This window comes from Hypomesus transpacificus, chromosome 13 (genome assembly GCF_021917145.1).
Source record: "Hypomesus transpacificus isolate Combined female chromosome 13, fHypTra1, whole genome shotgun sequence".
Taxonomy (NCBI): Eukaryota; Metazoa; Chordata; class Actinopteri; order Osmeriformes; family Osmeridae; genus Hypomesus; species Hypomesus transpacificus.
This window is the reverse complement of record NC_061072.1, coordinates 1,041,906-1,068,427: the sequence shown is the minus strand read 5'-3', so window position 1 is coordinate 1,068,427 and position 26,522 is coordinate 1,041,906. Positions and strand designations below refer to the sequence as shown.

At 40.4% G+C, this 26,522-nt stretch overlaps 1 protein-coding gene across 3 annotated transcripts in view; it reads right to left on the bottom strand.

The window, feature by feature from the left end:
- Positions 1–1,261: 1,261 nt before the first annotated feature.
- pald1a (phosphatase domain containing paladin 1a) overlaps positions 1,262–26,522 on the bottom strand; it is a 62,027-nt gene continuing 36,766 nt past the window's right edge. For all 3 annotated transcript variants that reach the window (XM_047032052.1, XM_047032051.1, XM_047032050.1), the window contains exons 19-20: positions 17,996–18,151; positions 1,262–3,067 (exon numbers count right to left, since the gene is read on the bottom strand). In XM_047032052.1, coding sequence (XP_046888008.1) covers positions 2,918–3,067; positions 17,996–18,151 — 306 coding nt within the window. In that variant the 3' untranslated portion in view covers positions 1,262–2,917. The remainder of the gene's footprint in view (positions 3,068–17,995; positions 18,152–26,522) is intronic.

Genomic DNA, 26,522 nt, shown 5'->3' with positions numbered 1-26,522 from the left:
TGGGCTTTGCATGACCTGGAGTCAAGTTGGATGCATTTTGCAACTGAATAGTCTGTATCTTAAATTTGTTTATATGGTGAAGTGCTCTAGTTTGTCTCAGTGAAAAAGTTATGACGACCCTCCTTTCTGGAAAGTCCATGATCTAGTATGTGTGTGCATGTGTTTGAGAAATGTATTTTTGTGGCATCATAGCTTTATGAGACAGCCATACCACGCCAACATAATAAAACAAAATATGCACGGAAATAAATTCCAGTGAGATATCCAAAACAGCAAAGGTCATTTAATCTAGACCACTTGGTTTCCTCTTTCAATAATCCAGGATAGGCTTCAATGTGATAAAATCCTAACAACTTCCGTGCTCCCAGATAAGCCTGTTATGCACTTACAGAGAGGGAAGTGATCTGGGATATCAGCCTTTCAAAGCGAGTCAGCAGAGCCAAGGGAGCATCACTCTGATGTGCCGACTGTAAAGCCTGTTCCTCTTCCAGGCCACCACAATCCTTTAACAAATCTCTCTCAACAGACCGTACGTATCCCACCTTAATATAATTCCAGGTCATAGATCCAACCATTCATATGAAATGTCATAAAATTCCTGACACGTAAAATGTTTGATTTGAATTCATGATTTGTACATACAGGTAGAACATCAATTCAAAGAACCACAATCTTTTACTTGCATTTACACAAGGTAAAGAGATGGTGGGATCATCCGGATGTGAGGTTAGTAGTGTGTAGAAAGAAGGAATAAGATAACACCGGAACAGGGAGGAAGAGGAAATAGAGGGAGAGGTCAATTATTTGGCTCCGGACTATCAGGCGCAGAGGAAGTCCAAATCTAGTTGGACAGTACACGGTGGGAACCACACACACTCAAGAGAGAATGCGGGTGGCAAAAACCATTTTTGGAAACGTCTTAGATTGGGAATGTTATTTAAGGAGGCTTACTAAACGGCTAAATTGCTAAGAAAGTAAGATAAAACATGGAATTGTTTTCAAAATCCAGGACAAGAACGGCCATCGGAAGCATTCAAATTGTTTATTTAGCCTGAAGTAACCAATGCAACAATGACACAAATGTAATTGGATGAATAAAACTTCTCAGAACAAAGTTTGTGCAAATAAAATACTATATTTCAAGAACAAATACTGCCATTATGAAAATGTTTGTGTTATACAATAGTCTTGTGTGAAATGTTCAGAAAATAAGTTGTTTAAGGCCTGACATTTGTGAAATGACAAAGCAGTAATTACACTGTTTTTAGGAGCGATCACGGAATTTTCATTTTCATCCCTTCAAACCCATTGTTCTTTGCTTGATTGGCTGATGAAATATGAGATCAACTCAAACAAAACTGAAAAACTAGGAGTTAAAGTTGTCAAACTACGGTACAGATCAATGCTGACAATTTTTAATATACAGTACATTAACTTATTTCGTTTTCACTAATGACATTCTTTTAGAAGGACTATGAATAAACACAGGATATATGGACTGTTAAAATGCCCATTAAGAAAAGAAGAATCACCAGCACGTTCTGTAAATAAATTAGAGGACTAAGGTTATTTGAATCAACATAAAAATACAAAGAATATCAAACTTATAATTGAACCCTTCATGTCCTCATTGACCACTTTTTGTACATGACCAAGACGTTTTGCCAACGGTGAATGATATTAACATTGATCAACAATTGATGACATCTGCATTTAAATCCCAGTACATTTCAGTACCATAGACCTGACGAAACTGACAGTTTCCAAGCATAGATTTAGCAGTAGGCTGTATAATTAAATTATTGCGACAGACCTGATAAGGTCACAGAAACTCAAACACTACAGACTGTGGGTGCAGACTCCAGTCTTCCACTGTCCAGTTTCAAGACTTCTACATTACTCACACCAACTTAAAAAGTGTCCATAGTGGTGGTTTTTAGCAGTTTCATAGCAAAATACATAAAAAGAATGATCCATCTCTGAAGAAGAATGGATTTATTCTAAGTGTCTTAACAATTGTTTTGACTTCATGAATACTGCATTTAAATTGTACACCGACAAGTTGTGCTCGGTCAAGTCAGTCAAGCCAATAATCAAGACACGTAATAAGAAACATCAGTGACAGGTGTTTGGATACAAAATTCTTTAGTATACAGTACAGCTCAAAAAAGCCATCCATGAAAATCAATGAGCTAAGAACATCTAACAATGCTAATTTCCATTGTTGAAATAAAAACACATTTCTCTTCATGACACGGTGAATAACAGTATCTGTTACTGCTTTTGAATGTTGAACAAAAGGACAAGCCATGTTTGATACCTCAAAACATGAAAAAGTGATAAACTTTGTCAAATAACTAGATCACTTGTCAGTAACTGCACACAGAAACTTGATTTCATTAGAAAAAAGTATTCCATGAATACATTTATACTTCGGACCTGACAGACCTACCAATTGTCTGGAATATGACAACCTGCGATGCAAATCTCAAGGTTTTTGACTGAGAAACTAACTGTGAGAAGGTTCTGAACACTTTATTGACATAAAGCAAACTGATTATACCAATATCCATGTATGTAAGACAGCAAGTCAATTATTTGTATTTAATTTAAAAACAACATTAGTTGATTGAAATTCTATATATCATGAGCATAGAGTAAAAAAAAAAATTGAGCAAAGGCACAACTGTCATCTTGCAACTTGGCAATTATTAAGCTGAAACATAAGAAAAACAGGCATCACTCATAGTATTAAACAGGCATCACTAATCATATTAAACAAGTTTACCATGGTAGTGGGTTAAAAAAACACAAAATTGTATTGGTAATACAGAAGTAAAATACAAAAACATTAAAATCTCACAACCCCCCAAAAAAGAAACTGTATAGTTTTTTGGCAGTTCAAAGTGATCTTTTCTCAGATAAACTCCCCCCTGAAGGGAAGTGATTGGACATTCTGCCGTTGCCAGCGACAGCGCAGCCTGGCCAGAGGTGTGTCCCGGGGGTTTTCAAACTCGGAGAAACCCAGCTGGTTGAGAAGGTCATAAACCCCAGCCCTGGCAGCCACCTATTGGAGGACAGAAAGGGAAAAGCTGTCAACTAGGAACAAAATGGCAGTGACGTGCAGTCAGGGTAGGCAAGGTAGGCACTGCCTACCCTGCCAAAATTTTAACGTACATTTTTTTTATTAAATAATTGTACTTAATAAACTTGTATTTGTATTTTTACTGATTATTCTTGTGATTTATATATGTAATATGTGTGTTATTCCAATTGTTTAGACGTTACGATGACAAATGTAGCAGTTACGCATAATCAAATACAACAAAATGGTAAAATAAGCAATGCTTTTACTGTCCATTCATTGCGGACGACAACGAAAAACTAATGTTGCGCATGCGCACTTCGATCCTGTATTCTTTAACTAACATGTACGTCGAAAAGCACAACTCTGCTGTGCCTTTGCACGTAAATATGTTATGCCAGTATTCATCTACGTTACGTATCAAACATGGACCAATTAAAATCGAGATATTACTGGAAATTTGCGCAGCTAGCGTCATTACACTGGCTACGTTGTAAGCGTAATCCCCGCAAAATTCAAGTCAAAATGACAGCAGCGGTGTCTGCCGATATCAGAGTTGAGGAATTTCTCCAAGCTCGATTTTATTCAAAAAGTTAATAGCAAGAGGGAGGTCTACGCCAGACTTAGATGGACTACTGCAGCAAAAGGGACAACATGTTTTCGATCTTTTCAAACAGACTGGTATGAAAAGATTGGCTATGTGGCTGTGCTAATATTCAGCGGCTGTAAGCTACTGCCTACTGTTTACTGCATTTACTGTTTTGACATATTAGCTTAACAATAAATTAGGTAATCTGGCTTTCATAACTCAGTGCCTACCCTCTTACTGACATCACCGCACGTCACTGCAAAATGGGTACTTGCTACTTTATTTGATAAACCTTTAGTTCCCCCCCCCCCCATTATTTTTATTGAATACTATAGCCATTTGAGATTAGCACTCCAACTCTGTTCTCCATATTTTAAATCATTAGGAGAAGGAAAGGGACAAATACAAGGTTCCTCGAAGAGGATCCCTATAGAGCAGAGGCAAGGAGGCAGGCTAACAATGCCAAGCTGATTCATGGCCCACTATGACTGTCAAAACATTGACAACAGATGTGAAGTACTATGGAATAACAGGCAACATCTGGCCAAAACCAAGAATAAACTACTCAAAGACAATCCCACAGATATAGGAAGTTGCCTCGCCAAAAAGAAAATTCCTCATTAAAAAGGTGTCACAGCTTGTTCAGTTTACTCAGCTAGCTACTTAGTCCCATCATTCTCCCTTATAGGGTTATGCATTTCTGCAGGACCTGAAGGATTTCCGATTTGCAGAGAAACAGGAACTACATATTCCTGGTCGGTCAGTTGAGTTCTTGGGTCAGAGTATTGGAAACATACCACAGACTGTCTGTCTGCTGAAATGAAACAAGACCTGAACAGCTCTGTAACTGGATACTCAAATCCTAAAAAAAAAACAAATCTGTATTCCAGTCTGTAATTTATCGAGAAACATTTCTTAATAAATCCCTAGCCCTGTTTCAAAGCATGTCATGATGAAAACCCAGCTGTTGGCCCCTTTTGAAGCCATTTACCCAATGACTCACTATGTTTTTGACTCACATTTCCTTAGGTGGCCCAAAACTGCAGATTAAGTTGGTTTGGGGAAAATTCTGACGTAATAAGGGCTATAATCAGGGATATGTTTGGAGGTAATTAGGGACTATACTGTATGGGATTTTCTTATCTTGCTATCTTGCTAATGCAACAGTTTATAAAAAGTATTTCCGTCAAGCCTGGCACGCATGGCGAATGGGAATAACAGTAAGGATGGGAATTGTACAATCCTGTGGCTATGGCAAACATTTTGAGAACGATTAGATAACAACAAAGTGCATAATAGCTGTATGGAAATCATTATTATTCAAACTGTGATTATGGTCTCAGTTGCCAGCACTGTAACTAGGCACCATGTAAAACCACACAGTGTGGTTACTTTTGTCACCAAGCCTCTGACCATGCAAAATTGACTGCTTCAACCCAGATCATGCATCACTAAAACATAAAGACATCAGTTGTGTTGGAGAAATAATCTCTGCATGTTTTTTCAACAAGCCTTGCTCCATATTGTGGAGCTCATTCTGAGGAAATATTTTTTGTATTTGAACTCAAAAGGCCTGAAACGCATTTTAATTAACTTTTATTTATTTTGTTATTAGTCATGGTTAGAGATGAACACATATGCCAGAACATGCCAGGAATCTGTTTGTTTGTTTATTTGTGTGTGTTTGTGTGTCCGCGTTAGTTTCCTACAATTATCTGGAGAACCGGGCACTATGCAAAGTGAGAAATTTTGCAGGTGTACTTTTTTGTGCAGTACCGCAGTTGACGTTGTTCGGATCAGTAGTTCAAAAGGTGCCACCACGGGAATCATGCTAACTCATCCCAGCCCCTTCACTCTAATTGGTCCTCTGGTCATCCCTCGCAACAGACGCTTCACTAGCACGTGCCGAGCCCCCACCCATCACTCCTTGGCTTGAGGCAAAGGCCCCAGTGGATGTTGGTGGTATTGCATTTCTGATTAGGTACCGGGCCGTTGAGAAGCCCGGGCCCTCATTGCAATGTAGTGCTGTCCCCAACTAAGATTTTCTTTGGTCGAACAAGACTCGGCTAAAACGTCTGAAAATAGACTAATCGAAAGTTGAAACGCTTTTCTTTCACCCTCAAAAAAACATACAAACATTTTCGCAATCTGATTCAATGACTGCTAGACATTGCAAATTCAACCGCTAGCTCGTATCACCAGTCCTGTTGTAACCGAATGCCGATGGTATTTAGTATCTCTTAAGGTGCCAGTATGGTACTCAGACTCTGTTACGGATGGGCGGGCTGCGGATACGACGGATTAATTAGCATTTCTGTTGCCTTTATGGTTCTCCAAAGGCTGGGGGGGCTGAAAACAATTCACCGCCAGAACAGTAGGTGGAGAAGCGTTTTTTAGTTGAAAACACGTTGCTTTGTTGCGTCTTTGTAAGTTAGAAATCGTCGTTGTTTATCTCCCACCTCTCATCACACGTGTGACCCTCCTACCAGCTGTCACTAGTCAGACGATGAGTGCAGCAGGTACAGTCACATAATATTATGTTAAGGACGGTGTCTAATGCACTATAACCACCTGAAAGAGCAAACTTATCTTTATCATGGTAGGTATTATTTGTGGGGAAAATAGTAGCACTCTATAACAAAATGATATGCTTATCTTATATACACTATAGAAACTATTAAAAAACGATTCCATGAAATGAATACGTTCTTATTTTCTTTGGTATTTTTGTGATTAGCAATGATGATTGCTGGGTAATATGTATGTTGTTGTGCAATGGCAAGTCTCTATTTGATCATGTGACGAGACGATACGATATAGCACAGGTGTCAAACTCAAGGCCCGCGGGCCAAATGTGGCCCGCCACGTCATTTTATGTGGCCCGCGGAAGCTTAATGGGCTATTGAAATAAGTCTACACTGCTTTACAGCATGCATTGACCATAAACGACATCTCTCACCATGCATTTCGATTGTGTTACGACAAAGTGACGACATCCCGCCTCTAGAAAGCAGTGTATCCACATCAGTGTTAAACGCAAAGTTTAACTGGGTGAAGGCGAGCATGGTTTGAATGACAGCACTCCAATGCAGTCGGTTCTGGGAACGTACCCCATGTGCATTTTCAGCCAACGTCCTCGGGCATTCAACCCAAGTTGGTATCGCTCTCGAACTTGGTTAGAGTACTCAGCCAAGCTAGCATGTTTCTGCTTCCCTTGTCGACAATTTGGAGCCAGAAATGATGAAGACATCACCTTCATTAGACAAGGTTTTACCAATTGGAAAACGGCAATGTTTATTTTACATAAAGCTCAAAAAGCTATTCTGCGTTCAAATGAAGGGCAAAAAAAGTTTTGCTCTTGCGCTATGCGCGCTTGCATTTTGTCACCAAACACTGAGAAAAATATGCAAATGCAGTTACAACTGGCCCTTTGACGGCAACCATAATGCTGATGTGGCCCTCGGTGAAAATTAGTTTGACACCCCTGCGATATAGACAAGGCTCTGGTTTTGTGAATTCATTTCTCCACCACCAAGTGTATAATCCAATGTGAAAAATGATAAACAAAAAGACTGATATAATTGGAAACAAAAAGATCCATACAAACTGTATGTACAGTCAAAACTACAATGTACTACTCTAGGTCACTAAACTGTGGCAGTCAGTGCACAGACAACAAACTCACGTTTCTGAATTCGCCAGAGTAGAGCATAAACTAGCTCACAATAAACTTTATCTCCAAGAAGTTCTCATCACAGACGTCTTTCAAAAAGACGACCTTAGAGAAAACGCCTTTCTGTCGAAGTCGGAAATGATGTTGTTTGGAAATGATGTCGTAGCGGACCAATCACGGCCAAGGGGTATCCGTCGCTGTACAAGACGGATCGACAGGAATTTCAACGGTGCACGGGAGAGCTCTCCGACGGCCCCGGAGACGACGGAGAGGGCGTTTCTGGGCGTTCCATCTATGCGTAGGCCCTTCCCATGTGTCCGTAATCTTGTATGGCGTACCATATAACGGCCTTTACAATGTACTACAAATAAAAAATATTGTTTGTTTAACATGCAAATCATCAGAGCGCGCTTATCACTGCCTGAACTTGCAGCGTACAAACTTACGTAGAAGCTGAGTGGGGAACGGAGCAACTGATAAATATTGTGTTGTCTTGGCCGGAGAAGGTAATGTCATTCGATTTGGATGTGATTCTTAAAATTAATAAATATTCATTTTTCAACCCAGCACGTTAGCATGGGCGAAGTAAGGCTGGGCCAATTTACGTTTTTCAGGTGGTAGGAAGGTTCAAGGCTACATCATATTAAACGTCGAACTATGAAAAATAAACCGTTGTTGGCAGAGTTCAACGTTTTTCGAGTCACCCGGTAGGATACTTAGTAAATGTACTGTAATGAAATGCTGCCATACCACAGATTTCTTTGCCATTTTGACTAATAACACCGTCAAAGTTAGCCTGGTCCTAACCAGACCCTTGTACATTTCATTTGTACAGAGGGTCTGGAATCTCTCGATTGACACACGTTAACTTCCTTGAAGGCGGGTCCTCTGTTGAAGTTTAAAACTATTGGATCCGCCCAGAGCCACTCTGATTTGCCGCAAGCGTTTGCCTTAGCCAACTCCTTCACCACTACTGTAAGGGAGCTAGCTGCCTAGCTGGAAAATCAAACTTTTCCCGAACCCTGTGGGGAGGAGGGCCACAACATCATGGCCACCAACAAAACTCAGCAAGGAATGTTCTTGCTCCGGCTTTAACCTATATTCGGCAGCGTTGCCACAACCGCAGAATAGTTCGCTCGCATCTTTCTCCGCTGCCATTACTGAACTACTCAAACAAGTGTACAACATTAACGTCATCGTTCTCAGCCACTCCCTCTGTTCGCTGATTGGACCTACAAAAAAATTGTTTCTGGAAACCGACTTCAGAGCCTAGCTCCCAGACCTAGTACAGAAGCAAAATCCAAATTGAGCGGAAGTACGTCGGAGGGCAGAGCCAGGCTACGTCAAAGTAGGCTATGGCGGTGTTTGTAGTTCTGCAGCCAATTGTGCTCGTGCCGTGAGCAAAATACCAAACAAAAACAAAGCGCAGATTAACGAAAGGGAAAACAGTAACACATTTTATTTTAAATTATATATTTTTAGAGTTCCTTTATTTGTCTTAAATAATATATTCTACAATTTCTGTAGAACATTTCGTAAATGCAGCAATGATGACACAAGCAGGAATCAGATCAACATCGACCAGAAAATCGACTATAGTCGACTGAGTGGGGACAGCCCTATTGCAATGTGCAAATTTGGGGTGAGGCCTTCATGTGGGCGTTTAGATTGACCAAATGACACTTGACTTGTGTCAGAACTTCAGTAACATTCTCAAACGAGACAGTACGCTCCGTTGCAATCTGCCATTAACTCAGTAGAATAAAACATTCCGCTCCAACCGAGTTACCAAGCATAAAAACTAGCCTACTTTGCTCTGGCTCAGTTATGGAATACGTAAGGGATAATGCCCGACGAGGTGTCCAATATCATCTGATAACGGACGTTGCGGAGGCGTGAACCGGTTGCTTCCGCGGAGTCCGTTTTTTTCTTAAAAATCTTGATTTTATTTGGGGACAATGACATGGCTCAATAGCTGGCTAGTCTTGTTGTTAAACATACTGTCAAATTATAATCACTGTTTGGAGAAAATGACAACTTTGATGCGATCATCTCACATCCATTTGCTATTAAACTCGCTCCACAGGCTGCGGCCATACTAGTACTGTAGCCTAGTATTTGGCGATATTGTTCATGAAAATCTTGATATTGATTTTGGGACAGTGACATGGCTGGTTAGCTAGCAAATCTTATTGTCAAACATACTGTAAAATTATATTTACTGTTTGTCAACCGTACACAATGTTATTGCCTTTAAATCTTGCTAGCATAACGTTAGCTTTTGGGCTAATAGCTCAGCCAAAGGAAAGCCGGTGTTGGTTCTATGAGCTGAGCGGACTATAAATATCAGAGTTGGCTAACGTTGCAAAACGCCTTAAAACATAAATTAATGTTTGTAAAAAAAAATCGTTGGCAAGTGACCATGGTATAAGCGGGATAATGCCCTTCGAGGTGTCCAATATCATCTGATAATGGACTCCGTGGACGCAACCGTCCGACGCGTACCCTCCGCATCGTCCATTATCAGGTGATTTTGGACACCTCGTTGGGCATTATCCCTTACCAGGGCTCTCAAGTGTCACGGATTGAGAGTGACAGTCACTCATTTCGGTCTTTAGTCACGCCCTCCCGCCACACATTGTATTTCTCAAGCCGAAAAAAAATATTTATAATTTATTTAATATGCCGCAGCACCCAACCAAAATTCCTCTGGCCGCCCCACTCTCACTATGGAACCGGTAGTCAAGCGCGTCTCCCCTGGAGTTCTTAGTCGAGCCTGCCACTTATCAGCCAATCAAAAAAAAGAAAGGGTCTATACAATAGCCAAATCGGAAAATAGCACCATTGTATCTGGGTAAGATTTGATGCAACAACCAATGGAAAAAAAGCATATCCTGTAATTTTTCGGGATTCTGCTACGTCTTCCGAAAGTTTTGTTCACCTACAAAGCAAACCGCTGGAGCTCGAGCATCACTTTGAGCACAGTCATGATCTCCTGTTTTACTGTTACAACAAATTCTCAACTTGTTTGACACAAACAATGACAACTTGACTGCTGTTAAAAAATGTTTCCCAGATAGTTATCATCAGTTTTTCACGAGTCTCTTAACCAACAGTTTTACAGCCTGTTCAATGACTACACCTGCTCAGAACAAGTAGTTCATAGATATAGCCTTGTGTATCGGTGAAACTCACTCTTCAGGTAACTAAAACGCCACCCGCATCATTGGTTATCAGCTTTTCGTTGGCGTAGTTGGTAGTGGCGCCACTTGGGATGTCAGAGCTGTCGGGATCGAACCCAGAGCGGCATGCAAATTGTCCCGATCCCTTAGACGTTGAAAATCATGTAATATTTAACTATTATACCCTGGTCATGGATGCATTAATCATTGCTGCCTTTAAAAGATGTCAGGTAAAAAGCAATAAATTAATTAATTTTGAACCCCCGACGGGGTGGGGGAAGGAGGGAGAGTGTCACTCTTGACTGTCTTCAAAACTTGAGAGCCCTGCCTTACATACACAATTACATTTTAAGTGTAGGCTAATGGTGGGTGTGTGGAATATGAATTTTAGGAAAGAATCAAAAGTATTCTGGTGCATAGTGGTAAGACAATGTCATACAGTCTTTTGGCAGAACTTGTCCTGCTGGCTATTTAACATATTTTCTTTCTGGGCATATTAAGTTTCCTAACAACACAGTAAGCTATTCATAGGCTAGTTATTGCTTTAATGATTAGCCTACTGCATTCAACATTACTATAACATGAGGCAACTCGTCACCTATAGCAACAAAACTTTAATTAGCTAAAAAGCTAATTATGGCTCCTTAAAACAAACGAAAACTGAAGAATCGTAAAACCAGGATCGTAAAACCAAGTCATGAAACAACAAAGTTATGGATATGGAGACAGGGAGGGCCGTTTAAAGTCATGCAGTATTGCCATTTGAAAATGTTACTTACGCCTCAAGTCAAGTATCATTGGTCAATAAAAACATTGAGCATTGCCCACATGAGCCCGTCATTGATCAATCAACGTTGAGCATTGCCCACATTGAGCCTCACCCCAAATTGCAAATTGCAATGAGGGGTACTTCGGTCTATTAACTCAAGTCAACATATCCAAAACTATCTACCCCCCCAACAAAATGCATATTCTGGCTCATACTACTAGCTTTTTAATATATTTTTTTTGCTGATTTTTGCTTAATTTGAAACCAATACAAAATGGGTAGGCTACTAGCAGCCCATTTATTTGCTTACGCCGAGAAAAGTTGCCTGGAACTGTGCTCGCGGGAACGAACAGGGCACAAGCACAAAACATTAGCCAATTGATGATTTACCTGGAGCTGACTGAGCACAAGGAGGAGCAAAGGGAGAACAGGCTAGATAATCTACAGTTCCCTGCCTTGCAGTAGCCAGTAGCGCACATGGGTGCACACATATACGAGGGTTGTTTATAGAGTTTATTTTAAGGAAGATTTTACAAATTTGTAATGAACGTGATTACGTTCCTGACATGACAAACGTCATTATATTATAATTAGGGTAGTGCTGTCAGTTTAACGCGTTATTAACGGCGTTAACGCAAACCCAAATTAACGGCGTCAATTTTTTTATCGCGCGATTAACGCTCTTTTTGGCCTAGCAAACTTTGTAGTTTTTTTCACATGCTGTTGCAACAACTACCGAAGTTAGAAAAACTACAACACCACACCGGATCTAGCTAGACCGGACACAAAACAACAGGCACGCCACACACTTGTTTGGCTTGCGATCCGGCTAAAGCGTAGTAGCAGAGCCCGTTTACGGATATGAGACATTCTCTGGTAGTAGGTTAACTTTACGTTTTGAGTGGATGGCGAGCGCGAGACGCCGAAATGGATGCCAATAAGATTCTGAATGGAAAGTTTACTTTTAAAAAGTTGCCAAATGGTTCCATTGACAAGACCAAAGTGATCTGTGTGTTTTGTCGTTGTAAAATGAGCTATCATTGCAGCACGTCCAGTCTGAAATACCACTTGATGGCCAAGCACACAGATGATGCAAATTCTCCGCCCCCTCGTCAAAGCCAGGCGATTGCAATGTTGTTTTCAATAACAAAAAATATTTGCACGAAGCAATCCGAACCACTTTTCCATGTTGATAAGAGCATTAAAATTTGAAAAAAGAATGGGACAAAAAGAAATCAAGGGACATTTAGAATAGATAGAAATAGAAATGTGCGATTAATTGTGATTAATCGCGAGTTAACTATGACATTAATGCGATTAATCGCGATTAAATATTTTAATCGTTTGACAGCACTAAATTAGGGACATTGTGGCGTGTTAAGACGTCATTATAGATTGTTGACAAGTTCATCTGGAGGAAAGACGAAGATAAATTAATTATGTCTGATAAACCACAATATTGTTATGGTTATGCAATGCTATGTCAGTTGACACCACAATGATGGCAATAACAGTAAGCTGGTAATAATTAGGGCTGGGCGATATATAAAAGAAAATGATATGTTTGCATTTAAATAAAAATAAAAAAATCTTATTTTGCCTCCATTAGAAAACAACAAAAACTATTTAGATAGAACAGCTATTGCTACAAAGTACAAAAGGTGTAGTGCAAATTTAAACAGTTGCCATAACATGGTACTTGCAACTTGACAAAATGGACCTCACATAGAACAATTCATGCAGAGGTCCTTATGTGACAGGACAAAAAGAGATCAAAAGAGAGTGCCTGTGCGAGTGCAATTTTCAGTTTGTGCACATGCTCTTTGTGGGCATCTGTTCCAGTCCTAGTAATAATAAAGCAATACTCGTCATCATAATAATTATATAACTATTAAGCTTGCAATAGGGTGACCAGAAGCATGACCTTGAAAAGGAAGACACTTGGGTCCAAAAGGAGGACAAAGGGTCAAAAAGGAGGACAATCCCAAAAAGTTGTTGACCGGGGGGGATGGGGACCATTTGTATGAAATTAAGACAATAATATTAGTCTATAATTAGTAAGTCAACAGTCTAAACTGCAGTCCAAACTCCTGTAAGAGTGGTGATGTTTCACAGAATTAAATAATTTGGTCAGCTCAGCAGCTTGTTTTATCATCTGCGGTTGTAGTGTTCAGAGCAAAAAATAATTTTAAGAAAGAGTGCCCTGCAGAAATAAGCGCAGCTAGTTCAGGCAGGGCAATCGGGCAGCACGCGTCATTCATTCATTCATTCATTCATTCATTGAGGATGCAAGGCGTCTTACTCAACCTTCCTTTCCTCCGCCCACTACCACACCCATGTTAGCAGCGCATATTCCTTGGGCCACATCCGATAAGGAGTCTTCAAAAGACGCACGGATACGCACACACTCAACACGGTTGTTGTATGATCAGTGCTGCTGCCGCCCTCCACCATCCCCTTTCTTCCCCGTGCTGTCTGTCTGTTCGTTCTCTCCGGGGGATTATATCTCTATTGCTCCCTGCCTCATATGTCATGTATGTATGTGGTACATCAAGGAGGCAGGGAGTGCTTCCCTTAAATCATCCACTCCGCCAAAGTTGAATCTACATGTCATTTAACAATAAATGCTCAAATCTAATACGTGATTGTCTTGACTGAACTAGCATTATCCTTGTGTCGTTCTGTGGCTGCATGCCGCTCTAAAGCCCCTTTCCCCCTACTATTCATGTCTATATCAATGCGACAGAGCTTACAGAAGGCATGATATTGATCTGTGCTTCTCTTAGTGGCAAAGCATTTCATCACAACAGAGGTGAGTGCGACAGGGCGGTAATCATTGAGACAGCTCACAGATGGTTTCTAAGGAACTGGGATGATGGTGGCCCTCTTGAAGCTATTGGGGACGACAGACTGGGACAGGGAGAGGTTAAAGATGTCAGTGAACACCTCTGCCAGTTCAGGAGCACAGGCCTTGAGAACATGGCCAGGGATGTTGTCAGGTCCTGGAGCTTTATGCACAATTCACTCTCCTGAATGACTTGCACACATCAGTCACAGATACCTGGAGAGGGTAGCTGTCTTGCTCCAGCATTACCTCTGACCTGGTGTGAGACTCAAATCGAGCATAAAAGGTGTTCAGCTCTTCTGCAAGAGAAACAGAGACCTCTGCTTGATGGTTCTTTCCTTTATAATCTGTGATAGTCTTCAACCCACTTCACATGTCTCTGGTGTTGGATCCTGTGTAATAACTTTCTCTCTGCACTGTCTCTTCGCCAGCTTGATGGTTTTTCTGAGTTCATATCGCATATCACTAAGTGAGAGGAACCACACTGACTGAGAGGAAGGGTGCAGCAGGGCCAACATGGGTTATGGGTTCGATTCCCAGAGGAAACTCTGATCTGTGCCATTGAGCAAGGTTCTTGACCAGTATCATCCAATCCACTGTCCAGCTGTCCAAATAGGAAATGTGTGAAAAATTCTCAGCGATGATAAATCAACCTAGACAGGCACATCTGTTCTCAGGGAATCCAAGGGTTTTAGGATTCCATGAAAAAGGGTGTAGGGGGCTTAGCACAAGAGGCTCAGGGTAATGGGGGAGCATGTGACCCACTCCAGCAAAGGTGACATTTTCAGAGATGAAATGACGCAGATTAAATAATTTTGCTGCACAATTATGCCGAATTACTTAATACACATCCATCCCCTCCTCCCCTTTATCAAACGGTTTGCCCCAAAGACCATGAGATGCTGTGTTTGGTGGCCGATGTTGGCTTTCATCATGCAGTGAGTAGATTGCATACACCAAAGCTCATTGGGGAGGGGTGTGGAGGGGGGGGGGGGGGGGGGGGGGGGGGGGGGGGGGGGGGGGGGGGGCGGTGGTCTTTTCCCACAGTGAGATTTTCTGGGACGGCCATACATACCAAGCCGGTACAGGACGAGACAGGGAGGCCTCTGTAGCACACATCAAAACAGCTGGAGTGACTGATTGGGTGCCCCTTCTGGAAGCATCCAAGGCATGCGTCGTACACAAGCCGGCTCATTGTGTAATGGACGGCATCGCGGTTGGCCAAACAGCAATCTCAATTCAAATTCCCTGTGATGTTTTTATCCCCCCTCCCCTCTGATTCCACAACATGCCCCAGAGCCAATGCAGGCTAATGACCGTTTTGACAATATTTGTTCGGTGCTCACTGGTGCTGCTGCTTTACTTAAGAGTTTTTACATCTTTACCTGGGTATTGGATCTAGCCCTTTGCCTGGAGGGGACGGACTACTGCACTCCAAAGTGCCTTGTTTGCTTAGACTTGGGCATTTAAAACCAAACAGAACTGGGTTGGTAAAACATGACTAAAGAAAAGAGAGGATATTTAACTACCTCGCAGATCTGAAGTCTCTGCCTAGCTTTCAACAGTGACACAAACCGCCATGTTTCCTTTTGGAGGCTGAGATCCCACCAATCCAATGCTGACCCTGTACCAAGGACAGACTGTACCCACCCCACTATGGCATGTTATGTAATGCATACACAGCCCCCCCCCCCCACCCAACCACCCATTCAACTCCCACAGAGATGTTCACTTGATCACTGCCTCTCGCCTCTGGGCTTGTCACTAATGACCCTGCCGCGGTCACTGGCATCGGGTTAATAATTGAACCGGGGGGGCTGAGTGCCTGGCTCAAAGCTGCTGGATATCGTGAACACGCCACAGGATAGCAATCGTCACCGCGGCAACCGTTCACACAGGTTTTACATAGCATCTTTGTAAACGAACAGGCATTATTGCTAATAGCGAGGAGATCACAACGCTTTGAAAATGCTTTGAAAAAAGCCATTGAGCATGCTTTTTAAATACTCTAATATGAGGCTAACAAGACACATCTCTGTCGCTGCATGTGGCAAAACACATGGCAGTATTGATGTAGTGTTTCTCCAGAATTCTTTTCTACAGGGCATAACTTCACAATTAGAATCCCTCTACTGCACCACACATATTTCCTATTCAAAACAGGAAGGATATGCCCCAACCGACCTCGCATATTTCTACAACTACTGTTTTCATAGCTATTGTTCTGGTCTATTTTGGTATTCAATGTTCTCATAGACAAATAATCTTTTGCAGATCAGTTTATTCCCATTCAATAGGAGCAAAGTTGGAGGGGATATTCTCTTAACTAATTTCGAACTTCCTTTCTCCAGACTGTACATGGCAAATCAGATGGGACAAATGGTAAACTAAACTGCTGATCCAAGTTTGGCTTTCCAAAACCCCACCGCGAATACCATGTCAAAAACTGCATCAGGCCTCTGGAATATCTAAAAGTCCTCAGAGTGACAGTTATCAAATTGCACTTCTTATCTTCACCAAACATATTGAGCTGATTTGCATATGCATAGTGATCTGTGGTAAGACAAGCCATTGCCCTGGGGATGCACATTCCAACCCCCCCCCCCTTTTTTTATCACGCACTCCTGCTGTGGTGGATTCCAGTATCTTTCCACTTGGGGGTTTATGGGATTGAAAAGGGAGTTGATGAGTTGTAACAGTATAATTTGTTTCTTCTATTTTTAGATAATTATATAAAAATTCTTATTTTTCTTTTTCTACCATTGTTTTTGTCTTTACAGTGTCTCTTAGATGCACGGACTAACTGCTGTTTTAGACTCAACTCAAGCCATGTATACAAATGTACGTTTGATTCAATATTTGCATAGCCAGATCCTAAAAGTGCTTGCCTCTAATGAAAAACATGACAATAGGCTGTTCGTTCCAGCAGGGGGTATCCACTGGAGAGTCCATTCATATGGTAGGAATGTCCATAAATTCTATGCTTTACTGTAGAACCACAGCTGGTCAAACCAGCTTCAACGATTAATGTACCAACAAAAACAGAGGGTCCAGACCTTATGAAGTTCAATGTGTGAAGAAGCAGGCCACAATAGAACTAGAATAAGCTTGTAAATTCCAGGGGGGAATCCAAATTAAACTCCGGTAACGGTTCACAGAGTGCACAATGGAGAGCGCAGGCAAAAAGCCTTTTATATTTTACCCACACACTTATGACAGCTGTGGGAGTATAATGTAATTGACATATGTGGTACTGTGAGTAATAGCGGGTTTGTTTCCTCTTCATGAGTTTATTGATATTCAGCAGAAGACCGGCTTCATTTGCAGGAGAGCCAGGCATTGACTTCATTTTTTTCAATCTGCAGTTTCAGGTTTTACCTTATTCTAGTTTTGTACACTCCACTGGCCCAAATGTGTGCATGCTACAAAAACAAATTGACTTCACATTTCAATGAATATTGAGTAACTTTCTTGCTAAGTGCTTTTAAATTACCACTCTTCCTACACATTGCTTTGGAGAAATGTCCATAGACAAATAAAAGAAAAACTCAGTAACTCATATTTTAAGAAGACGTGTGCAGTGCCCAGTGGAGTCTTCCCAAAGGTTTTCTTGCAAGAGAGAAAAGTGACATTTAAAGGCTGAAGCAGAGGCAAGCTTGAGACAGCATTGGTTATGATCAATTTGAAGACCAAATGAGGCACTCAAACTCGATCATAGACTGAATAAGAAAAAACAACTGTGCCTGATGGTAGCCTGGCAACAATACTTAGGCTTTATTAAAATAATATAGGCTTTTTCCAGGAATGGTTGTAAACAGTTGGTTGACACTGTTGAACGGAAGAAGGACCTACCTGCTGCATCCACAAGGTGAAGGTGCGCTGCCACGAGTCTTTCTTCTCCAGGTGCAGGTATGTGTTGAAGAGGATGAGGTACATGTAGCGCTCCAGGTACTGCAAGCTCCTCAACAGCAACAGCTCTGTCTGTTTTTCCGTTTTACCCGTTTTGATCTGTGGAATAAAAAAAGAACAGAAGTCTCTATCAGAGATGAATTCAACAAATGTTATATTGGTTAACAAAACCAACAGTGGTACTCAGTATATTATGGTAGATCACAGTGCCAAACATTTATGATGTACAACGTGATTATTATATATATTTCTTTTTCAAATATCACTGTCAACAATGTGATAATCAATGATTTCCCACCCAAGTGTGAACCTGTCACTCTGCAGACATAACTAAGCAGTGAAAGCTCCAGCACTTGCTATGGAAGAATTCGAGTGTACACCACACTTCACTTAAAACTCAGTGAAGGATCTTAATGACTAATAGTACAATCCCTTCACTGCAGGATGAGTGCTTGTACATTTGTAATGTGCTAGCAGTTTTGACATCAGTCAACACATGAATTTAGGTAACAAAATTCACTGATTTATACTGAAAGTATATCCACTTCATATTGTCATTCTGTTCGCTAGCCAGCCCCTTTGAAAGAAGATGATTGTAGGTTGTAAAAGCAAATTTGCTTCTAAATAACAGAAATTCCGTATTTTCCTTACTACGCTTAGTTTCATTTCCTTGTGAATGCCTTTGTTAATTGCATTAGTTAAAACATGGTAGCCTACAACACTCCGTTGGATAATAAAAAGGACACCTGCAAAATATTAACTTTGCGGAGTGGCCGGTTCTCAAGTCGAGGTATTCGTAGGAAACTCACTGCAGGCCAGAGGACCAATTACAGTGAAGGGGCTGTGACCTGAAGAGAGCAAGCTAAGCTGCAGCCACTAATTTGTTCATTATTTGAAGGGGCCCCTTCCCCCAGAAGAAATTTTTGAAAATATCCTTTTAAATGGTTTCCTTTCGTGGGTTTTAGGAAGAGAAATTGACAAATTTTGATTTAAAATATGAAAGAAAAGAAAAAATGTAAAAATAAAATTATATTTTTTTATAAAAAAAAAATTGGGGGGCTCCAAAAATATAATATAAGCCTTAAACAGGCTCTGGCCTAATTCACATTTGTTAGTCGAACAAAGGTGTTTACAAGAAAGGGATAATTCTATTCAGTCCAAATAAGTAATTTGAATCCATGTAACCAAGGTGACAGACTGTGCATGCATTAACTGGGCAGCTGTGGTGGTGTATATTATTACTGATGACAATTGGAACACAATTATTCTGTTAAAACTTGTACAAATAAATAATAACGATAGGGAAATTGTATATTAGCAAACACATTTTTTTATATAATTTGGGTCGCGATGGTTTGTCATTTTGAAAATGTGGGTCGACGATTTTTTTTTGAAAAACCAGTGCTTTAGGCTGTCAGTTACAATAAGATTATTTACAGTGTGAACTAGATTGCTTACTGTTTACTACATTTCACAGCCAGCATAGCACAGACCATCTTAACTGAAAATATCTAAATTCCTATCAAAATGTCCTCAATAACCCAATCCCCAAAGAACATAGTCTTGCAAAGGTATTCAGACCCCCTGACTAACTTTCAAAGTCTCTCTCATGTTGGTGAATTACAAATGATACAATGACATTCTGTTCAGTTTGACATCAGTAAACAAACAAGTTCCGTTTAAACACTGAGAAACTGTTTCCCTTTTAAACATATTTCCTAGCATAAAACTAACCTCAAAATTGGTAAAGCGTCGGAATACATTTGCAAGGCACATCATGGGTAAATTATTACTTTTTGTCTCAACTCATTTTAATTTGTCTTTAATCTCCAATGGTGTCTCTGCATCTCTTTATGCAATAAAGAGATGCTTAATCAGGTGTTTCTTGTAAAATTGAATATGCTCATGGCTTAAGAATATACAGTGAATTTCTAATTCATTTTTGTTCGATTGGCAACTTATCCCTCGGCACAGAAAAACACATGGCTGCTACTAATGAATAGTGTGGAACGGACACATAAGGGGTCTGGGAGGCATAATGATATATCTTTCCCTTTAAAAAGTGAAATATACTGTAAGGAAATCAAATGGAATAATCATCTTCACGTGGGAAATCTCCACAAGATTTCCCACGTGCAACATTAGCATCCTCCCATTAACAAGAAACCCATTTTCCAGAATCAACTGCTTATTTTATTTAGGTACTTCTTGAGTTTATTTTATGTGTTTGTCTTTACTTATTCAATAACTGTGCACACTGCGTTACCTGCTTGCTTAAATTTACTCTGGGTTTAATTAAGTTAATTGAATTGTGGATAAGGGATGGTGCTAGTCTCTGTCCTAATTTTATATGACAGGGCACCATAAGCCAATGGTGGGCTCAATACCAGAACAGTGAGTTAACTGCACACAGCAGTAACTGTAGCTTTGGAGATTCAAGGAATTCCACATACACTGTGTCTTCCTCACCAGAAGCTGCACCAGTTAAGGGTGGTACTGCATCATCAATCATGAGAGAGGCTTGAATGATCCTAATAATAATTGTGACTGAAGCTGGAGTGATCACATGGCGACGCAGAATATCGCTCAACCATTTCAGGTAAGGTCATTTGGCACACAGACCTTCAGTATCACAGTAACATTATCCTCTCATGCCATCTATGTCGTAGTAGTAAAAAATAAAAAATCTCAATTGGACACGTTGCATCATTAAAGGCAGGATAGGTAAGTTCTGCGAACCTAACAATTTTGGCTTGAGTTCGAAAGGTTTGAAACCAAAATATCACACCCCTTCAGGGCTCTACAGTGCGAGCATTTCACTCGCATTTGCGCCTAGAAATAGGTAGCCTATGTGCGAACTTTAAAAATAATTTACGAGCACAGTGCACGAGTGATAGGCTGTTTTCAATACACAGAACAACAGCGCGATGAAGTGAAGCATACCATTGATTTCACATGGAAAGCAAGTGACGGAGTCACGACTGCAGGATGTGAACATAGCATAATGACGCGCGAGCGACAATTCGCCAGAGCCATATAAAAAGAGAGCTACGACACTCTCCAATCTCGCCGCCTCGTGATCACTTGGTTCAAGTAGCTCGCAAAAAAAACACTGCAGGCCCCCTGTTTGAATGGTTTTCAAAGGGACAGACTGTAGCAGCATCTTGATTTACTGACATTAATATCATTTGGGTACTGGTGTGTTGTATTATGTATACGTCTGGTACTTTATTAACATTTATGTATTACATATGCGAGCAACAATTCGCCAGAGCCATATAAAAAAGAGCTACGACACTCTCCGATCTCGCCGACATGTGATCACTTGGTTCAAGTAGCTCGCAAAAAAAACACTGCTGCCAACCTGTTTGAATGGTTTTCAACGGGACAAACTGTAGCAGCATCTTGATTTACTGACATTTTCGGTATATTAACACATAATATCAATTGGTTACTGGTGTGTTGTATTATGTATATGTCTGATAATTTATTAACATTTATGTATTACATTAACTCATAACACTAGGCAGCAATATTGTGAAGCAGAGCTAGAAATGGCTATGTTAGCTACCATACTGTAGCTCACAACAGCTCAATTTAAGACAAGAAAGGAGTTTGGTACATAGAACTCGGGCTGCAACAAACTATTATTTTAGTAATCGATTAATCTGTTGATTCTTTTTTCGATTAATCGATGAATCGGATAAAAAAAAAAAAAAAGCATTAATTTCCAACCCTTTATTCAAAAACAGAACTGACATTACAAATTCACAGTGCAAAAAATCTTTAGAATGTGCACAAACAGGCACACAATTTTGAAAAAGTTCTTAAAATTTGCGTGGATTTAATGCTATTTTCAGAGATGAACATTTTTGAAAATTGAAAGGTTGTGGAAGTAGACCAGACTTAATTAGAATATTCTGGTTTATATAAAAGGTTTTTGACAAAATGTTGAAAAAAGTTAAGATTTGCGAGGATTAAGCTATTTTCAAAGATTGTAAAGATTGTTTCACAGACATTGTTAACCTCTTCTGAAACCTGTTAAATGTGCCTAAAAACGCCTAAACAGCATACTCAAAGTAAATTGACAGCTGTTCTTGAACCATTTGGAGTACATGCATGTAAATGGGCTCTTTTGAAAGCTGACACTCTGAAGTCATGTTCCTTGTTGTCAGGACCCCTGTCAGTCCTACTGGTGTAGAGTAATAGAAGCTTGAACACAAGGAAAGTGAAAGTTTCTATTTCCGCCTAGATTTTGTTTTGAAAACAGAGGCCTGAAGAGGCCTAGAGGTGGTAGGTATTAGCTGGAAGACAGAATTGGACCACAGGTTGAAGCCTTACCCAATTAAAATCAAAAGTCAAACATAATACCACAATATATTCATATTTGACACATGTTTTTATAAGAGTACATCCAGGCATTTTCTAAAAGGGCCTTTTGGAGACTCCAGAAATGACTCTTGTAACAAAGATCAAATTCTTAAGATAAAAAGGTATAATTGATATCTCTACTGAAAGGTGGTACTTAGAACTATTCTATCTAACAGCTAAATCCTTGATTAGTATAACTGAAACACAAAAACTGAAGCATGAACACATTGGAGTGCTTTATCTGATTCCCAGGATTGGCGCACAAAGAACACTGACTGTCAACCATATTGCGCAATCGACTTTTATTTTGAAGGCTCAACAACACCTAGCAAATGGGGTATTGCAATTTACAGCTAGCGCTAAGCTACAAGGATAACTAGCTCATTTCAGAGCCAGTCGAAGCCAGTTAGAAAAAATAGTGTAGAGGGGGCGGGGGGGGTGGGGGCAGGGGGGGGCAGGACGCACAGACCTGGTTGGCTTTAGAGGGCTGTCACCGGGGCATGGAAGCTCCTATTGGGTCGAACAAGGTGTCAATCGAAAGGTCATAGTGTATCGGCCATTTTAAAACTATCCCTGCATTTGTACTCGACCCACATCATCTCCTATCAGCGAGTGTGCGTGAGAGACTGAAATAAAAATAATTGGCAAGGGAAGTATGAAGCAACAAGATCGTGGCTATGTGTAGATATAATTCACTGTTTGGACAATTACTCGACATGCTTAGATACTTTGGACCTTTGGGAATTACGCAGAAGAGGTTTTGATGGGTTGTGTGCATACCTGGAACATTCTGAAGTAATGGTAGGTAAGTAAAACTTTTTTCTATGGCATTGTTGAAGGAAATGTTACCAGACAAAGACCTTGACGGTACTTACTGTTGCAAGTTAATCTTGAATTGGTTTATTTCAATGGAAGCACAAGAATCGTAGCTTTCCAATGATGTATCATTTATGTAGCCGTCTAAAAAATATATTAGTTACGATTGAGTGCGTTGTAACTGAGGGAGGGGGGCGCAGCATTTCTGGCTCGTGGGCGCTCCAGGAACGTGAACAGGTTTAAGATACTCTGGTGTCTATTTGAGGTTTTATATTCATAAAAATATTACAAAAGTCTATTTTTCAAAATGGTATGGGTAGTTTTCACCCGGTCCCTAACGCGACGCTGAAAAGTAGCGTCTTCTGAAAGTGAGACGAATGTTGAATATGAAACTAACTTCACCTCGGTCAAGTAACACACCTTTTCGACGTATTTAGAGTGAAATGCTCCCACACCTTGGATGACTTAGGTCGTAGTGATTTCTCCGCCATGTGTTTCAGAACAACGTTACTCAACAACATCTCTCCGATGGCCTTTCCTCTACCTCCGATCTGCTCTGCGCAAAACATTTTTTTATTTTTATACTCAAACATCTCCGCGACTTATTGAGTGGCGTAATAATCGCGCGACACAACTAATCGATAATGAAATTCGTTGCCAACGCTTTTAATAATCGATTTGTATCTATTTAATCGATTCGTTGTTGCAGCCCTACATAGAACAGATTATACAAGGCAACCAATTGCATTTAATAAAACATTTTATTATGCATTACGTCCAATGAGAGGGTCAAGTTTGTTTTTAGTGAGTGGACCTGAAATTCCTGCCGAGCGTTGACAGCTAGCTGGACGATAGGGGACCCCTTTATCTGCAATTCATTGTTGCTAGCTCTAATCAGATGTGCATTTAGAATCTAACAAGCTATATTTTACAATAAACTTTAAGTAAAGCTGGCTATATAAAACGTGGATGACCAGACGTCCTCTTTTACCCGGACCTGTCCTCTTTTCGAGACCTAAAAAATGCGTCCGCAGGGATTCCAAAATTGTCTGTGATTTCTGGGTCTTTCACAAACTATTACGCCATTCATGTTCAGTGTTACGAAGCAAGTTGCTGGTAAATTGATCAAATTACTGCATTACTTTTAAAACTATTTTCAAAACAGCTAACTTGATTCGTAACACTGAACATGAATGGGGTTGAACGTTGCAAAATACAATGTTTGGGACTATAGGTCGCAAAAGACACGCTTACTTCTGCCTTCTTCGAATACAATGGAAGTCTATGGAAGTGTCCGAACTCTCTTTTTATATGGCTCTGGGTCTACCTAGCTTTGACTACAAGCCTTTTAATCCGTGGCATGCCTACATAATCTATAATGTCCCAGTATTTTAAGAAAATATGAACTAACTATATACATGTTTCTTAAACTATTAGTTCTAGTTCTATCAGAGCGAAAGTTGCCAGTTGTCTAGCATTAACTGTTAAGTCAGTGGCGTTGTTAGACATAAAACTGTACTGGGGCACAGGCCCCTATTCATATCCCTTCTTCCAAGTGTGTTGCGCACAGTGAAAATCCCCTTGCTTAACCAACTATATAACAGTTCAGGGATGCAAGTTTGTTATCAGCTTTGGCAGGGACATCTAAAGTTAATCCAAGCTTTGTGTTTTTGGTTAAACTGCTTTGATTTTACAAGCATTGATTGAGCTATTCATTTTTTTTTTTGGGGGGGGGGGGGATTCTCAACCTTAAATGCACTGACTAATAAAGTAAATTGTTAAAACTCAAACTTTCGATTTTACTGGGGCACAGCAGATTTATACTGGGCACGTGCCCCTGTAAAAAGGGTCTAACAACGCACCTGTGTTAAGTTAAGTTATATTTAATAAACTAATACAAAAAACAACAAAAAACACTGTGCTCTTAAATTTCTTTGTGTGCTCCAAATATGTTCTCATTTAGGAGCACATGTACTCCTTGGTGAAAACATTAGCATAGAGCCCTGCCCTTTCCCTTCAACGCACTCCCTGACTACTGCCAGGAGTTAGGTGGGTAGACAGACATCTAATCATTGCATTCGGTCTGAATGCCGTCCAATCATTAGTGCCAGTCCGACCTTATTGATTTAGCCATTACTAATCAACCGTAACCTAGCAATCAGGCGACTGCAGATAATTAGAGGTATTCTTTGAAATCTCATTGTATAGTGCCCCATTCTGCTAAATAACCTTGTGTATAGGGATGGGGGAAAAATTGATACAGTGACGTATTGCAATACTATTTTTGGCAATTCAAACATCGCTTCTCAAATCAGATGGATTGACTTTATTTTAAGCCATGACAATTAGTTAAGTGAAAAAAACTATGCTTTTACTGAGACAATCCTACAGATGGCGCACTGCTGTTTTTGAGATCACAAACCAGTGTTGCCAGGTCCGTGGTTTTCCGGGCTGAATTTTTTGTCCGCTGGTTCGGTAGACCTACTTTGCATGCAAATTACATGAATATCTTTAAATAAAAATCCATATTTTAAATGAAATAGGCATCTCCCAGGCAACAGGTTAGTTTGTCCGTCAGTGAATTGGTCTACAAATTCACAGAGCTATATTTTATTCCAGCTTCTCCAATCTGCAGATTGATAATACAACCAGAACTCAATTAAACGTAATCTTTCCTTTAGTGAAGAGGCTATTGTTGGAGAACCCTTTCTCCAACAATAGCAGGGTATCGCAGTCTGTCAATAAAGGCAGATATTTAATTCAATTGTACTGTTTGGTCCGGATTTGAGCATTGGCGAAACTGAATGTGTCAGAATAAATACAAAACATGTCAAAGTTGTCATGTGTGAGTCTGGCCTGGTGCAGCCGGCAGTTCTCGAATCGATGTCACGGTACTTTGACGGATACGTCACAGTGACCTAGCCTCGGCGCCATCTCAAGTCTGATAAAAAGTAACCAGAATTCACTGCTTCAAGTTAGCCGGCTGTATGAAGTCGAACATACCTTAACATCCCACCACATCAAAGAGGAATGGCACCCAGGGCTCGAAATTGGCACCCGCCAATTCTACACAATGGCGTGTAGATTTTTGGGATGGCGACTAAATTGTGTCCGATGCTCCGCCATTTGGTGAGTGAAATTGCGGAATACAGCTAGTTGTGTGAAATGTAACACTGTTACACAGATTAATAATAGTCCACTCACTGTGTTGTGCTGCTTGGTCTTAGTTTAGGCTAAATATGGTTAATATTCAAATTGAACTTCCAGTAATAAAATGTGGAAA